This window comes from Pipra filicauda, unplaced genomic scaffold (assembly GCF_003945595.2).
Source record: "Pipra filicauda isolate LSUMZ 115617 unplaced genomic scaffold, ASM394559v2 scaffold190_size1978887_pilon, whole genome shotgun sequence".
Lineage (NCBI taxonomy): Eukaryota > Metazoa > Chordata > Aves > Passeriformes > Pipridae > Pipra > Pipra filicauda.
Window position 1 is genome coordinate 1,915,889 of NW_024104299.1, and position 17,222 is coordinate 1,933,110.

The window sequence follows — 17,222 nt, forward strand, 5'->3', positions numbered from 1 at the left end:
AGTCCATACCAAAGCCAGAGTGACACCTTCAAAGTAATGCTCTTTGAAAACAGATCCTCAATAACAGCCACCTATTTGCAGTGTGTGATGTGTGTGGAAGGGCTGTTGGCAGGGAAACAGGATAAGGGGGTGAGAAGAGGGAAACACATGAGCAGGCATCCTGATTGTAACAAGACAATAGGAAATAGCACCTTGTATTTGTTTTGAAGACAAAAAGCACTGTAACAGCAGAAGGGATTTGATATTAACAAATCATCACATTTAGACAAAAGAGTACATGAAAGGGGGGAATGTGAAATAAGTTTCCCACCTATCACTTGATGTATGCATAACCTGTATTTCTGTAGAGTTACCAATTCTATTTACTGAGTTGGAGAGAGATTTAGGACTACCATATCAAATTTGCTATTTTTTCACAGTATCCTCTTTCAATACTTAAGAAAAAGTCTATAGTTAGATATATGCCTGCAGTGCTGCAGCATTTCAAACAGGTGCTCAGTGGAAGAGTGTGCAAATGACACTCCCTTGTTTTGTCTGCATGCTAGTTCAGGTTTGCAAAGGTGGAGTGCAATGCCTGCCTAAGGTCCTTACTATTGAGAGCTATTCTAATGACAGTTTAAGAAACCCAGTGTTTGCTGTGTGCTTTCGACATTCAGGAGTAGACCCATTAACATGGGAGGTGTATCAAGTGTTTAAGCTACATAGAATTTGAGTCAAAATCAAGAATCTTTCCCTTAGAGGTTCATGTTTTTATATATTTTACTTTAAAGCCTAGATTGAATTTGGATTTTGTTTTTGACTGTAGAGTATGCCTAGGGGCCTCTACTGCCTAAGAATGAGCAACGAGAAGAAACTACACCATGTCTTTGGGTTTACTTTTTCTCTTCTGGAGGAAAATCAGTGGGGATTGCTATTGTTATTTTGAAGGTAGAGACAGTGTTCTGCACCATCTTTACTGCAGTGTGGGCTGGAAGCAGAGCAATGAGTTTCTCAACCCAGCTTCCCTCTCTGGCTGCTCACTCAAACAGCTCCCGGCCAATACACACTCTGCTATTCCATGCCTGGTTAGTCCTGACAAGTTCCAGGCACCTGGTCTGTTGCTGTGCCTAAGAAGTGACTACAAAATGCATACTCCCCTCTGGAACAACAGAGCAGAAGATTGCAGTGTAAGACATGATTTGTTCCAGCTCCTAGAAACTGAAATAGCTCTTGATCCAGTTCGTTCTTAAACTGACGCAGGACGAGTAATACAGTGGATGTTGTTCTGCTTTTACGCTGTGCCAAAGCACTGAACTCATTGCTTTGGCATGTTTCTGTAAATTAACCCTGAAAGAACATTTGAATATTTTTCCATTTCTTTTTTCCTGGAGATAGAATTTACTGCTTCATTTACAGGATCACTAAACTTTTGCAGATAGATTAAATGAGTGCTCTTCATAGTAAAAAGACACAGTCATTGGAAAAGATAAATAAAGCAAACCACCACTGTATGCAGGAGACCATCGTAGGAGTAAACCAGAGAACTCATATGATTCATGCTTAGTTAGATTTTCCAGCATAAAGATGTTTGAAAAGAGAACACATCTGTTTTCTATTACATCTAAAACCTCAGTAGAAAGATTTCAAATTCTCAGAACACAAATATTTATGCAGTTAAAAAAAAAAGACCAAAAAATAACAAAACAAAACAAAGAAACCCCAGTAACTTTAGTTGTCCCTGTGAAGTTAGGAAAAAAAAATATTAACAGGAAGTTAAAGTTGTGTCTGTTAGAAGCGATTTTCATTCTATTTGAAAGACTCGGAATTATGTGTTTCCCCATGTCCTTTGTGTAGTTAGTAACCTAGTGACAGAGGAAAAACAGCTTAGGCACACCCTTTTCTCTAGCAGAAAAATGCAACCACAAATGAACAGTGCAGCAAATTATTTAATCATGATTAAGTATTTTTCATAGTTTAATAATTTCTAGATTGTTTGAATCTTCCTACAGCTGTACTTTTGTGTGGATTCTTTTCCACATAAGTGTGACTGTGCGCAATTGCAAGCTTCCCTTGTATCCATTGTATGAGAGATCCAGCCAGTTTAAGATGCAGTTTTGGGCTTTTCTTTCTTGTACAAAACAGAATCCATGTTTTGGGGGTTTTTTGAAGTTTGTTCATGCAAAGAGTATTATCAAATAACTAATGATAAATAGATTTTTTCCTTAATAAAAATTGCTCAACATAACACAAATAACAGTAGGTGAGTATTGGGTCTTGTAGCATAGACTCTATAATGAAACATACACACTGAGAAAGAAAGGTTCAGTATAGCAATTATAAATGCAGTGTGAAATCAAGTTTGCTGATGAGAATAATAAATATAGACCTCTGCCAAAATAAACCCTTAAAAATAGGTGAAAAGAATTTAAATGCTTGACTCTCAGACAGTTGAAACCTCTGGGCTTCCAGTAGAAGTAGCATATAAGCTGCTGGAGGACATCATATGCTAAAGAATTTAGTATAGATTTCTACCTACAAACCAAGAGGAATAATAAAATGGTTGGTACTGTGAGTTAGCATTTCCTGATCCAGACAGGGATGTGAAGTTTCACTTCTCTTGGTTATTTAGGCATCTAAGAGGAAGTGCTAACCACAATGCTAACGGATTAATTAGCTTTGGCACAAGTGCAAAAGTTGTTCAGTAGTTAGTCATCAGGATTTCATTGATTTCGTGCTTATAAACTGAGTATTTCCCTTTGGTTACTGGCAGGAAAGTGTCATAGGCCTAGTGCTGGTAAGGTTCAAAAGCAGCTTTTAAACAGGCGTCTTCTTCAGTGGTAGACCAGAATGTTTAAATTGCTTGTGACAGGACAGGTTTTTTGCTTTACTTCTGCAAAGCTGGAAAAGTTTAAGAGACCTGACTGACTTAAGAAGCAATGCTCATTGGCTATCTTCTCCCAAAAGAGCTGATGAACAGTTGAGAGAGAATATATTAAGCTATTCCAATAGCAGAAACTATCCCACTTGATGGTGTCAAAAGATAAGTGTGATCTGGAATTAAAGACACAAATGTTGATCTGCCCAGGCAAGAGGAAGAAAGCTGAAATAGGTCTAGCAAAGAGCAGTGTCCTTTGAGGATATACAGGTAGCAGGAAGTCTTTTCAGCTGTGTTGGAAGGAAAGGACTCCTTGTCATCTTGTAAGTCATGACTTCAGATGGAGATTACATACAATCCTGCTGAAGGTAAAGTCATCAAAGTTCAGAGGAACACAGCAGCTTCACAGTAGCCATGCAGAGAATTGGGAGTCCAGTTACATATCAAAAGGAAGTACAGTAGCAGATCTTGCAGCAAAGCATTGAACATCATGGTCATGGTGTCACAACAGCCACTACTGTTGTCTAATTTAGCTGACAGCCCAAAGATTAGAGACCTGAGAGACACATGTCAGAAAAAAGGCTTTCTCCGAGGCCTGTAGACAAGTGACAAAGCTGAGACTTATCGATGTCTTTGAGACATTCCTTGTTACTTTTGAAAGTATTATTCCAGTTGCTGAGTAACTGTATGATCAAAACCAGACTGGTCGTGGTCCTGGGTACCTGTTCTAGCTGACTGTGCTTGAGCAGAAGCATTGGACTAGGTGGTCTTGGGTGGTTCCTTCCAACCTCATCGTTTCTGTGGTTCTGCTAAGAGTGGAGCGAAATATCCCAAATCCAGTGAACAGGATGACTTTGGGGAAGGTGGAATACTGCCCAGAGCTTAGAATTTGTCTAAAGCTTAGGAGTAGATTAAGATAGGATATAGACTGACTATTAGATTTCTCAGTCTTGCTGGAGTGGAAAAAGACTGGAGACTGCTGTTGCCCAACCTGCTAAAGGAGAGGGAAACAAAGGACTATAGAGGCAACTGGTTGCAAGTAGGTAGTGTGTATAACTGATTCCCTCTTCAGTTTTCTGAAGGTGATCAGTATTTTAAAAATGGTTACTATGCGTTCAAATGTGTGCAGTTATCATTTGCACAGGACAGATAAGGATGTAGAAATGGAAATTTACAGTGAAAAATTCCAAAAGCTCTACTTTGAACAGCTATTCTTGAGTTAATGTCACCAGATAGGAGGGTGTGGTCGCTGAAACTGTCATCTTGATATGAGATAACTTTGAGTAGCTTCTGAATTGCTGATGGTTTTGAAGTTAATGTATGTCACTCCAGCTCATATCAAATGAAAATGTCGAGTCTACATAATTTTTCTACAAATGTGCATAGGAGAATATTTTCTTTGTCTTTCTCCAGAATCCCATTTGGCCAAACTGCTTTTGGCTAGTCTTGGTAGGTTTTTCCCTTCTAGACACCTCAAAATATGTAAATTCCTATTTGTTATTCTCAAATGGAAGCCATAGTCATGGTTGAAGGATTTAAGGAAAATAAGACTATTTGGAATTGATATTGATTAATTTTCCATTGAAGGAAAAACAGTGAAGTGGGTTTCTTTCAGTATCCAGTTGTGTAAAGGAAATTCAAGCATTTGTTCCAACTGTAGGAATAGTTTGCCATTTGCTTATATTATAATTGCTTTCAAAGCTATTAACATAGAAGGCTATGTTTTAAAGAAGAAAATGCATTGAGCTACCCAGTATGTTTCTCTCTTACTTCTGGGATTTGCAGTCTTTATAGAATGAACCTTTTCTACTTTTCTCTGACTGCTGGATAGTATCAGTGGCTGTCTGCATGACACCTGCTCTTAACATAGAAAAGTATATAGAGGGAGATGTTCTCTTTGGTGTGAATTGTCAGATTTACTTGACTTCTATATAACAGCAATTTTTTGAATTTTGAAGTGATGGGAAAAAATACAGCCTTTTTCTGCTAGCAAGACCATGTTGTTCCCTGGGCTGGGTAGATGTTACATGCACCACAGGATGTTTATGTGATGTTCCAAATCTAGGTTTGTCTTGTGGATTGAATGCAATTTTATTACATAACAAGAGAAATTGCTTTTTAACCTCCCTAAAGCTGAGAAACACATGGAGACAGTGTTTCAGCTAATTTCCATCTCCGTCCAACAATTTGTAAAAACTGAAAATGTATCTATGGTTCATCTAATGCTTACTGAAATAACTAGGTGTACTTCTGTAGTTTTTTAAAGGACACTGGATCAAGACTACAATACTGGATCCAAGTGTCTGCTCAATAAAGGGAAGAGAGATAGGTGTTAGAAATGGCATCAGAGTTTCAGTCATGGTCATCTTAAAGATTAGAACAGAATTTCATGAATTTCATGAATTTCCTCTGCAGCATGGCCTGATCTTAAATCTGCTTTTCACATCTAGACCATCCCCTCTGTGTGATGAGTATATGAGGGATAGCTGGAATACTACTGTGCTCTGGCAGTTTGGGGAGCAGAAGTGAAATGCTTGAATAGTGAATCAAAACTGTAAAGAAGACAACTAGTTTTGGAGAACTGAGATGAACTAGGAAAGCAGAGTTGACTGAGGAGGTGACAGCACCAAAGTAATTCTAACAGGTCATTCAGACAGCAGGTGTAGTTATTTTTCATATATTAAGCAGGAGTTGTAATGTGTAATACCAGGAAGATATATTTGCAGGAAATTAATGTACTTTGCCAGAAAAAGAATTTATTTTCTCATAACATAGCACCCAAAAATAGCTGTAATAATGCTCTTGCTCTATGTCAAAAAATACCCTTATGTTCTAAGGTTCTCCATAAAACAGCACTGTAATCTCAAGGGACCTCAGTTAGGTTCTCTGTGTACAGATATTTTTTCTGTTTTGGCAGCAAATCTGGTATTTTGTTTATAAAACATGTTGTTTTAATACTTACAAGATTATCTTGGGTTTTCTTCACTGATAAAAATCTCAGTTATTCCAATAATCCACTTCAGTATGGGAGTAAACTGTTACTACATACTGTGGGAATGAAATACAGTGCCAGGTATCATAAGACCAGTGCCACGCTGTGAGAAACTCTGCCTAAAAGAAGTCTCTCGGATTAAAAGTACATGGTGTTTACACCTTTTCATGAGACGATGGGCATGACAGATGCAGTCCCAAAGCAGGTAGAAGTAGCTCAGGAGAGTCTAACACGTCAGCAGCTTCCTTTGGTAGGCTTGAGCAGCTTCTTTTGGTAGGCTTCTCTAGAACCATATTGAAACATTCTGAGGCTTTAGAAGCAAGAAGATGAGCCTATTCCAAAATGTAGATGGGCAAGAAGATCAATTTTGTGAATTCTCTAGTAAGCACATTGATTGCATTTGTTCTCTTTCATTGTTTTCATTACAGAGAGGTGTGTATGTATCTGGTTTTGTGTCTCTTTCTATGTAGTACAGTAGCTATCATACCTAAGTTTTATCCATTACTTCTTACCTGGGAGTTTGCAAAGCTACGTAGGGAAAGGAAGGATTATATATTTTAGTTTGCCAATGAGAATTCAGTGGTTGAAACAAGAAAGTACAAATTAGCAGTATGCAGTCATAACATGACATTTGCAAGGATCTTTTGTTGTGCTTTGAGTTTTCAAGTCCTGGCTAGAGTTACTTAGTTGACTAACAGACACTAGTAAAAGAAAAAGGGGACCCTCTGTTTGGTGTATACTTGCATTGTAATGATTTTTATTTCGTTTCAGATTAATTGGCAGTGCATCCATCGCACTTAAGGATCTTGTAGGTAATCAAAGCAGATCTTCTCCCTTCAAACTCGTACCTCTACTGAATGAAAGGGGACAAGAAATTGGAGTGAGTGACTTACAATTCCTCATTTTACTGTATTCTTAATCAAAATGCTCCAGCAACAGGGTTAGCATCAATTTAATGCTTGGAAATGTGTAGCAAAAGCTCCAGACATGAAATTTATAGCAAAATATAATTATGTCTGCACCATCTGAGTCAGTTTAATATCCTTTAAGTTATAAAATTGCATTCTGTGTATGTATTATGTATTTCTATATATGTGTTATAAATATTTTGGGCACAGAGTGTGCATGGAAATCAGCCTGATGTTGAAAAAGTGCATTTTCCAAGTACCAGATGGAGTTCCCATATGCACTTTTTTTTTTTCTGTATTCTTTCTAATAGCCACATGTGTCATAGCACTGATTCTGGAAAGCACATGATCATGTACATGTTCACTGCCAGCTCAGTTCAGAAAATTACACAAGAACTTGTTTAACTTGGTTTAGCACATGTTTAAATTTAACTGGTTATTGACTTAGCTATTAAGTAGTTTCTAAAACCTGGGGCCTTACTGCGTTTGTGTAGTCTAGCTGTTAAGGCACTTCATGTTGCATTGTAGTACACTTAAATAAGAAGAGGCTCCAAGGGTAGTTTCAATTTCTCATCAGCTGCAGTTTAATATCATGATTAGTTGGTCACAGGGTTGGGCTTTTTTTGCTGGCTCCTCATGTTACTCTGGCAACAACAAATAATAATGGTTTGTTCAAAAATCCAAAACCGCATTCAAGCACAAAAAAGACAATTCTATAATTAGAATGGAAAATGACATAGTGTTTTTGTTCCAGGATGGAACTATGAACAAGCAATTACAAATGCCAGATAGAAAATTTTACTTACGGTTCAGATTTGTTAAGTTGCTGATCAGATAATGTTATTTCTCCATGCCTCTGTTTTTCTGTCAGCAAATTTAGGATGTCACCTTGTCTGCCATGAATATTGTGGAACCACATAAATTAACATTTGTAGAACATCTTACACGCTTGTATTGTGACAGATTTTTCTAAATATAAACAAAGTGATTCCATTTGTTAGATATTATTTTAAAATCTATTCAATTAGTTTCAAATTGTGTAATCTTTATTGTTTGTATGTATATATAGCCTAATAACAGTTTATCAATTTACTGGTAGCTGAAACTTTATAAAAAATGTGTTATGACAATGAGTACTGAGCTGTTCATTTACAGTGTTAGAACAACTGGCTGCTTTAAATCAGCTGTTGTCAATACTGTGTGTTTCTCTATAGGCAACAATTGATTTGGTAGTAGGATATGAGCCGCCAGCTGGACCTGTAAATCCGAATGATCCAGGAGGGACCAATACTCAGGAAGGTATTTCCATCTTTTCTCAGAACAGTATTGTTAAAAGCTCATGTAGCGGTTTAAGATAAGGCAAGAAAGTGATTCAATAGCATTGTTCGTCAGAAGAAAATGTTCACCAGAAACAAGCATGTCAAGACTGCCAGGTAGTGATTTTAAAGAAATTAAAGATGATTCAGAACTACAGCTAAGAAGAAAGTTGGCATTTACTAACATAAAATGGATTTTAGCATCATTTTCTCCAGTGGAATCAGGTTACAAAAGAATGATGTTGCTTAAAAGCTTTCAAAATGGCTTTTGTTTAGGAAAGAAAAGTTCTCGAATGCTCAAGGAAACAGCAATTATCTGCTCTAATGCTAGGAGTAGCCCTGCTCTAATGCTAGGGCTGACCAAAAAACAGGGGAGTCACATCTATTATTTTCCCTCTCAGGAGCTTTGTGAAAAGATTTTCTTAAGTCATTGAACCTTTTTTCCCCTACAGAATAATTAATTTTTGGAAGACACTGTTTTATCATATATTAGGCTTGATATTTGATTAGCCAATGAAATACTGTGATCAGTAGGGAATATTCTTTGATCTGTCTGTATATTGTATTAACCAGGCTTTTTCTGAGAGTGTTTTTGAGATCCTCTGGTTTCCTAGACTGTGTGAAGTAACAACAGGTTTTTGCAGTTGACTGGCAAATAATTAGCCTAATATTAAGGCTGTGTTTGTGCAGAAGGAAGTAAATGTAACAAATATTATGTATTTGAAGAGAAGTAAATCAGTTTGACCATTATTTGCTGATAAGAAGGAAAAAATTAAAATCAGGAGTCTTCTGGAGGGAAATTTTGATTCCATTGAGTTCACTGGTATTCTTGGAGTGGAAGGATAGAAAATGCAAACACAAAAGCTGTGTGTTAAAATACCACACTTCAAAATAATTTTATAGAAATGTGGACTTGAAGACTAAAAATGCAAAATTGACTTATATGAGATTATTTTGATTGCTTTTTTAAATGTACTTGAACTATAAGATACAGCTAAAATAAAAAATGGCAGTTTTTTAACTAGCATTCAGCAACTACATGAAAATTATTTCAGTGTGAATTATCAAACACCTTAGTTAACTGTTGTAAATACCTATTTTCCATGAAATGAAATCACTTTCCCAGCTGAGATTGCTACAGCTCAGTTTTAGAAATTAAAAATTAAGTGCTAAGTTAGGGTATGTAATCAGTCAGTTGCATGGATCCATTCAGGCAAATGGATTTTGAGAGATGTTAGAGAAATAGGTGGAGTCTTCTGGTTATAAAATACATGGTATGTAAGTCTCTCTGATTTTATACATCTCTTACAAGGATCACTGAAGACTTCCTCATGCAAAGTGATCATCACCCTATAATTCATAAAGTTAATACGCAATCTATTAATGCTAACCATCAGAGACACGCTCAGTCTTCTCTAGATTTTGCCATAGTCACTGTCTTTCAGTTAAGAGAAGAAGCTGGAAACACGAGGGAGTGACCACTTTTGTGGTCTAGATATTTGTGGATTCTGTTTTGCAATACTGGAGTCTCACTATATGATTCAGTTTTGTAGTGTCATGTGCTTGTAAAACTGTCTTTCGCAGGTATGCTGATTTCAGAACTGTCAAAGAGGCTTACTAAGAAACTTATTCCACACTTAAATGTTGTGTAGAAGGATTCAGAGTTTTATTTTAGATGGCAGACCCTGAATGTCTTCATGATTCTGAACTAAAAACCAGCATTGTGCTATAGTCTAGTCTTGCAGATGGAAAACAGCTTCAGCTGGAATAAAATTAACCCCTTCTGGTGTACTGTGAAATAGTCAGGTGATGGTTATAGCTGAACTGTGTTTTGCTTCAATCTGTTGATTCAAAAAAGTGTATAGGAATTGTATTAGGCACATTGCATGCTGAAGAGAGACAGATCTACAGGTAGTTTGGTTAGGATGTGAATTTGTTCTTAAGCAGCTTTCGAAAGGAGTTGGAAGCATGGAGTTGGCAAAAAAAATTGTTGACATGAGATAATAATACAATTTTAATGGAACTCTTGGCTGTTGGATTCTAACTCCTGTAACTTTAACATCCAGCTCTGCTATTTGTTTATTTATTGCACTGTTTTTTTCTGCATGAGATGGAGAAGATGATGGAGATTATGAGGATATATTGGATGGCCCAGTTGGTGGTATCACACCAGCAGTTCCAAGTGGCACGAAGGAAGCCCAGCTGGCTAAACGCATCACCAAAGGAAAGAAAACGCGGAGAATCCTTTCGAACAAACCACAAGATTTCCAGGTATAAGATTTATTAAATATTGCATGTTCCCTTTTTCTGCCAAGCATGACATTGCTCCTTTCACATAACCTGAACATAATTTAGTGTCAGCTTCTGCAAATCTAGTGCACTGTAGAGACAATTAGCCCCTTCCTTTAAAAGGCAGTATTTCAAAAGTATTCTTCAAATGTGCCTGTTACTGAGATGTCTGATTTTGTACAGTTCTGACTGAAACCTGGTTGAACCTTATTTATTGTGTAGTTATTGTATAAATTTCAAACTACAACAGCAGCTTTAAAAATAAGTGGTTATGTAAAATTAAAAAAACCTACTGAAATAATTAACCCAAACTTGTCTTGTAAAATTCAAGTAAAACTATACTTGCTATCATAATTAAGTCTGAAAAGTCTGTCTGGTCCTAACTGCCAGCTACTTCAGGTACTGGCTAAGTTTTCTGGTAGTATAATAAGAAATGCTTGTCACCAGGATGATGGATAATATAGAGAATGAATTAATATAAATACTTGTTGGTTTGGGGTTTTTTTCAGATTCGTGTTAGAGTCATTGAAGGTCGCCAGTTGCCTGGAAATAACATAAAACCAGTAGTCAAAGTTCATGTTTGTGGTCAGACACATCGGACAAGAATCAAAAGAGGAAATAACCCGTATTTTGATGAAGTGAGTGGTGTAAGAACACTCTAGCTGAAATGTTGATGCTATCAATTGTAGAAAAGTAGTTAATACTGCTTTCATTGTAATCAATTATTAAGAATCTGCTAATTTTTATGTGTAATTATTGCTAATACTCATTTTGCCGTTTCGAGTCCCTTTCTTTATCTATTCACATCACTAAACACATCTCTGTCACCAACAGTCTTAGCAGATAAAACTGTCTAGAAGGAACTTGAAGTTCAGCTGAGACACATAGAACACATTTGTTGGTGCAGTTGGCCATGTGACAATCACTTTGAGTAGTTGTGTGCTGGTCATAAAAATCACAGAAGAATTAATTAGAAATCCTAGACCTCTATGGTGAGTGCAGACAAGTGCTCAGTGCAATGCTTTGGGTCAATAGGACTGCCACAGAATCTGGAAATGTCATTGCCTTGCGACCCATGATTTGTAAAAGCACAGCTAGATTTCTTTGTCCAGAGGGGCTGTACACCAAACACACTGAAATACAGGAGAGAACTCAAAGCTACATAAGGGACACAAGAATGATCCCATAGCTGGAAGAGTAATGTTGCCAAACTTAAGCTTAATAGAGAGGATGCTGAGGATAACTCTCATTATCTGGACATTTGTGGAAGATTCAGAAGATTTTGGAACTGCATGGCAAGCATGTTTAACACATGCAGGCAAAACCAAGGAAGTTATAAAACTTTGAAACTAAGCTCTAGGTAGCAGTCAAGATTTATGAAGTTGTGGAGTAAACAGGGAGGGCAAAAATTCAGTTGCAACTTATTTTGAAACAATTCCTAGGATGTCTCAGTATCCAAACTAGACTAAAAATGGAATAGGATGGACCATGTTTACATACCCTTCCATTTTGTTGGATAAAATACTGACTGGAGTATAGCTGGGATCAAATACTAAACTTATTGAGGCATATGCTATTATGAAAACAAATAAACTAATAAAGAGTATATTCATCTTCGTGCAGTCAAACTCTCAGATTTATTCTTATGGCCTTGAATTTCAAAATTTCAGATCATTACAATCACTGTCATCGCTAGCCCTAAACAAGACCTTTTTGACAACTACAACAGAGGTGGCTAGACCAGGATTTAATGCCCTGGAAAATGAACAACCATTACAGTTGCCAAAGTTGTTCCCCTGAGAAAAATGTGAAGTGCAGAGCAAGGAGCAAGGGTCGTGCTGAAAGTTTGCAGCATAGTTATGTTTACTGCATTCATTCAAATGGAAGTTGTGACTGACTTGTCTGTTTTGTACTGAGTCTGTTTACTAAATTTAGTTTTTTATTCTGCACTAAATTATCATATAATATGTCCAGCAAAGAGGCAGGGTAAAAGTACTGCATTAGGCATGCTTCATGTGCCTCTTAAAATAATGGATTTGCATTTTATGTTCGGCTAGTTATGTGTTTGTCATTTTGAGACGGGTTTTTTTGTTTCTTTTTACCCTGACAGATATTTTTCTACAATGTCCACATGACTCCTTTAGAGTTGCTTGATGAAACAGTTAGTATTCGGGTAAGAAAAAACAGCACATATTTAGAAGGCTGCTGGATGCATATGGCATTGGCTGGCCATTTCACTATGTTTAGGAAATTCCTATTTCATACTCCTTTGTCTTTTTAGGTGTATGATTCTTACTCTTTACGAGCAGACTGTCTAATGGGTGAATTTAAGGTGGGTATGAAGTAACTTCCATATCTTGACTGCATTAAATAAAATGGGAGAAATTTTTTAAGTACTAGTTTTAAATGTTTAAATTTATACTTCCTTAGCATGGGTCCAAAGAATTACTTGATGATGTCTTGCTTTTCATGCCAGAGACCATTTGCTCAAAACACTAGTAAGCAGTTTTCTTATTTGAGTAAAAGATTATTATTAATGAAATTTGTGAGGTTTATATGCCAAGTTCTCTAATTTACATCCAAGAGAAAAAAATATTTACCAAAAGGTAATTTTTTTTCCCTCAGGAGGTGAGGTGATTATTTGATATGTCATAGGGTTTGAAGAGATAATGTTAAAAGGAAATTACAATAGGCAGAATAGTGGTATGGATACACATTCTCAAATGATGTGTAAAGGTGTTCCTTTGGTCAGAAGTTAAGTAAAAGAGCTGGTGGAAAAGTCTCTTAGTTAAAGCAATTTGTGATGATATCAGTGAGATTGTCTTTATTTGTAATTGTTATGTCAATATTGGGAGGTAGACATCTGCCTGTTGAAGATATTCCTAAAGCAATATAGACAAAGAATTCTCATAGCAATTGTAAAGGCTACTGGGATCCCCTATTATAGCATTTACAGTATCAGTGTTGGCTATATTTTCTGTTTGCTTCTTTGATACTGCATAAATTCAATAGGTCTCTGGACCAGCTTTTACAAAAATATGCAAATGTGGAAGAGTGCTCTTTTCTAAATGAAACGCTTTCTACCACAAAGCTTTTTGCTTCTCACTGCTTATTATCTATGTAATTTCTAGTGACTCAGTCAGTGATATATTGCTCTGCTATTGTGGAGGATTGATCATTCACTAAGCAGGTGACAGCACGTCATTCAGCTACTTTGTGCTCCTGCAGGCACACATTCCAAGAGAAAACCGCAAGGGTAATTCTGTCTAGAAAAACACCCTTTCAGACTTTACCTGAAAGGAATACTAGCCCCAATTGCCATGAGCAAACATACTTACCTTCCTGAACATGCTTGAAATCTGATAACAATGAATACAATCATGGCATATGTGCAATCTTGTCCAGATTTGAGACAGTGGGGGAAAAAACTGGTCATATTCTTAATAAAACAAAAAAGGAAATTATTCATTAAAAAAACAAGATTCATTTCTGGAACTGAAGGATGAGATGTTGAGCAGGAAATAAGCAGGGAAACAAAAGTGTTCTGAAAACCCTGTCTGAACGTAAAATAATGGCTGAACACAGAGAATTCAAGAAGCAGTAAGCTAGCCCCACCTTCTGTCTCTGGTAAATGAAAAAGCTGGGGATCTGAGGAAAGAATAAAGTAACTACAGATGTTAGTTCTAATACATATTTTCTTGCATTGTCTTCTTGGCTGCTGTATCCATTCATAATCCCTCATTTGTCAGGGTAAGACATTTTCTCCTCCCTATAATATGCTATGTAAACTGTCTTTTGTTTGTGACAAGAGAACAACGTAGTAGTACTCATGAAAAATGTGAGAGGAGTTTCCCAACCACTTTTTTGTTTTGGTATTTCTTCAAAGATAATACCTTTAATCTTTATTTCAGATTGACATTGGCTATGTTTATGATGAGCCTGGTAAGTAACAGTTACTCCAGAACTTTTTTCCTAGCTTGAGATTAGAGGTTGAAACATTTCATTAAATTTCTAAAGTAAAAGAAGAAAGTTATTTAAGTTATTTAAGTTTGCTGCTTTAAGTATTAACTTTAAAAAATCCAACAATATATATCTCTTTCAGTGATTTCAAGATAAAGTAGAAGCCCCTTTTTGTATCAAAGATCTAAAATTTGAAAAATAATTCAAAAATATTTGATAGTTATGTCCCCGAATTAGTATGCCACAGCATTTTTACACTAGATTTCTTGTTTTGAATGTCCCTGTTGAGACCTGTCTAGGACAGAATAAATTTTTTAAATAATTAGAATAATTTAGGTTATACTTTTGGAATAGTTGGCGGTTTATATGATGTCTGACATTTTGTAATGGATATTACTGGGGGCTGGTGGTGATGTTTTGTTTTATTTCAGGCCATGCAGTCATGAGAAAATGGCTTTTGCTAAATGATCCTGAAGATACAAATTCAGGACCCAAAGGCTATATGAAAGTCAGCATGTTTGTCCTGGGAACTGGAGATGAGCCACCAGTAAGTTTCATTTAAATGTCTTTCTTCCCCTTTCCACCCCACAGATATTTATTTATGTCCCCCTAAATTTTTTTTAATACTGTATAATTTGCTCTGTGAGCAGTATTTAAAAGACAAGATTTACAAGTGGTTTGCAGGTCATCCAGCACTAAGTGGCTAAATCAAAGCTTATTTTGTTATTCTGCCCAATTAAGCGACCTCTGGACCAGCTCTGGGTGTGTTACTCTACTATGTGTAGATACTCCTTCATACACTGAAGTAGAGATGTGTTAAGACTGTTCTTGCATGCAAGCTAATATGTAGTTCTCCTTAGCAGAGCTAATTAGGTCGAGTAACATATTGATACCAGTTCCAGGACTAAGTCAGGAATGTCTCCACTGCTACGTAACGTAGACAAGCCCACAGAGAAACCTGAGTACCAGAAAGCTCCAAATTTTTCCAGGTGAAAATCAGACCTATCAATAATTACAAGCCAGGCACAAGTAATTTGATGCATATGAAAGCAGTAGGTAGTTTTAACGATCCAATCTTTAGCTGTCTGCTGTTCTGTCAAGGTAAAAACAGGCCCTTTTTTCTTGTAATGTTTTTCTTACTTGACTATTGTCTGTAGTTTAAGTTCTACTGTTCTTCCTGCCTGATATTTTTGCATACTGGTACTACCTAGTTAAATATAATATGGAAGATTTCTTGTTGCATATTAACTCTTCCTCTCTGCTGTCCTCATTATTCTTGAAATCACAAGGATATGTCTAGTTATTTGCGGTGTGTTTATTTTTAAATGAGGAAGTGGTAAGTTCCTATCTATCTATCAGATTTGTAAGCCTTTCTAGTTGCAGTAAGATGCCTTATCTTGAGATGAGTATGAAATTTGCATGAATTGACATTATACTTATTTAAAAGTATGATTATAATGGTCTCCTGCAATTGAGTACTTTAGAGCTAAAAGTGTAAGTAAAATAGTTTAGCTAGAATGAATTTTTTGTGGCTTGATAATTTGATACAGACATTCTTCATAAAAAACTGACAACAGTGTTCTGTTGAAGAATGTTGCGGGCACCAGTATAACTAATCACCTTAATTCTGTACATTATTCTGTCTTTATTGTGTACCACTGTATCTCCCAACAGGTTGAAAAAAGAGAGAGAGATAATGAAAGCGATGATGTGGAGAGCAATCTGTTATTACCTGCTGGCATTGCACTTCGATGGGTCACTTTCCTTCTCAAAATCTACAGAGCTGAGGACATTCCACAGAGTATGTAGCTTCTCCCAGCTTGTCCATTGGTGTTTTTATTTATCATTAGAAACATTTATTTGTGTTAGCTATTCAGAAACGTTCTTTGATCATAAAACATTTTGAGTTTTTTTCATTTTTAATTGAGTCAGTAATTCTGTGATGGCTCCAGTCCTTTTTTAATGCTCAGTAAGTCTGCTTGATTCTTGTGATGGTTAATTTAATGTGTTACCCATTAGTAGGTAATGTTCATCTGTTGCTGAGTGGTAGTGGGGAAGGGTCATCTTCACTAGCCCTCTCCAATCGTAGAGGTTACATGTGAGTAATAACACTCGATATGCAGATAAGGTTCTGTGCACATCTCCTGAAGTAGATGGTGCATGTGTCAAATTCCCGTTGGATCCCAGTCCCTGCCAGCTTTTGAGAGGTTATTAGACAGGTGGTTCCCTGCAGCCCTCTTTTCCAGTGTCATTTAGATCCCAGGAGATAAGTAGTACTGCAGATGGCCTTCTGCAGCTTCCTCTTGCCAGCAGTCCATTATTTCTTCACAGGTGCTCGTAGCTGCAGCTGTGCTCAGCAGGGTGAAGGCCACAGGGCTGCCACAGTCAGTCAGCCCCTGCTGCCGTGACCAGGGATGTCTGCAGTGCCAGCACCCTGCCCCTGAGTGGCCACGGGAAACAAGGATCTAGGAACTGGCTGCATCTCGGAAAGCAGCAGGCAGTTTGTGGGCTCTAAGCTGAGTACCATAAGCTTAAATAATAGCCTTGGAGGGCAGGGAAGTTTGTAAGCAGTTTGATCTTAGTTCTTTTAGTGAGATTTTACTTGTGTCAACCCTACCTGGCTGAGACAAAGGCTGTTTCTCTCATTATATGCCATATGTGTTTTCACATAGAATGTAGGTGGCTTTTTGTGCCCTATTAGCTTATTTTCTCATCTATATCTGTGACAACAAATGGCAATGTCTACAGATACATGCATAATGGTTTTCAAATACAATGATGCCTTTAAATTCAGGAGCACATCATCATTTCTTGTGATGTTTGAAAAATCTATATTTTTAAAAATGCTCCTAAGCAAAAATTCACCATTTTTACCAGCAGTACGCTTCAGAATTTTGTTTATC

General features: G+C 36.8%; 1 protein-coding gene across 1 annotated transcript in view; it reads left to right on the forward strand.

The window, feature by feature from the left end:
• MYOF (myoferlin) overlaps positions 1-17,222 on the forward strand; it is a 68,366-nt gene that overhangs the window by 8,734 nt on the left and 42,410 nt on the right. The window contains exons 7-15 of the mRNA XM_027743158.2: positions 6,618-6,726; positions 7,969-8,053; positions 10,181-10,341; positions 10,869-10,997; positions 12,470-12,532; positions 12,641-12,691; positions 14,271-14,301; positions 14,751-14,866; positions 15,994-16,120. Of these exons, the coding sequence (XP_027598959.1) occupies positions 6,618-6,726; positions 7,969-8,053; positions 10,181-10,341; positions 10,869-10,997; positions 12,470-12,532; positions 12,641-12,691; positions 14,271-14,301; positions 14,751-14,866; positions 15,994-16,120 (872 nt within the window). The remainder of the gene's footprint in view (positions 1-6,617; positions 6,727-7,968; positions 8,054-10,180; positions 10,342-10,868; positions 10,998-12,469; positions 12,533-12,640; positions 12,692-14,270; positions 14,302-14,750; positions 14,867-15,993; positions 16,121-17,222) is intronic.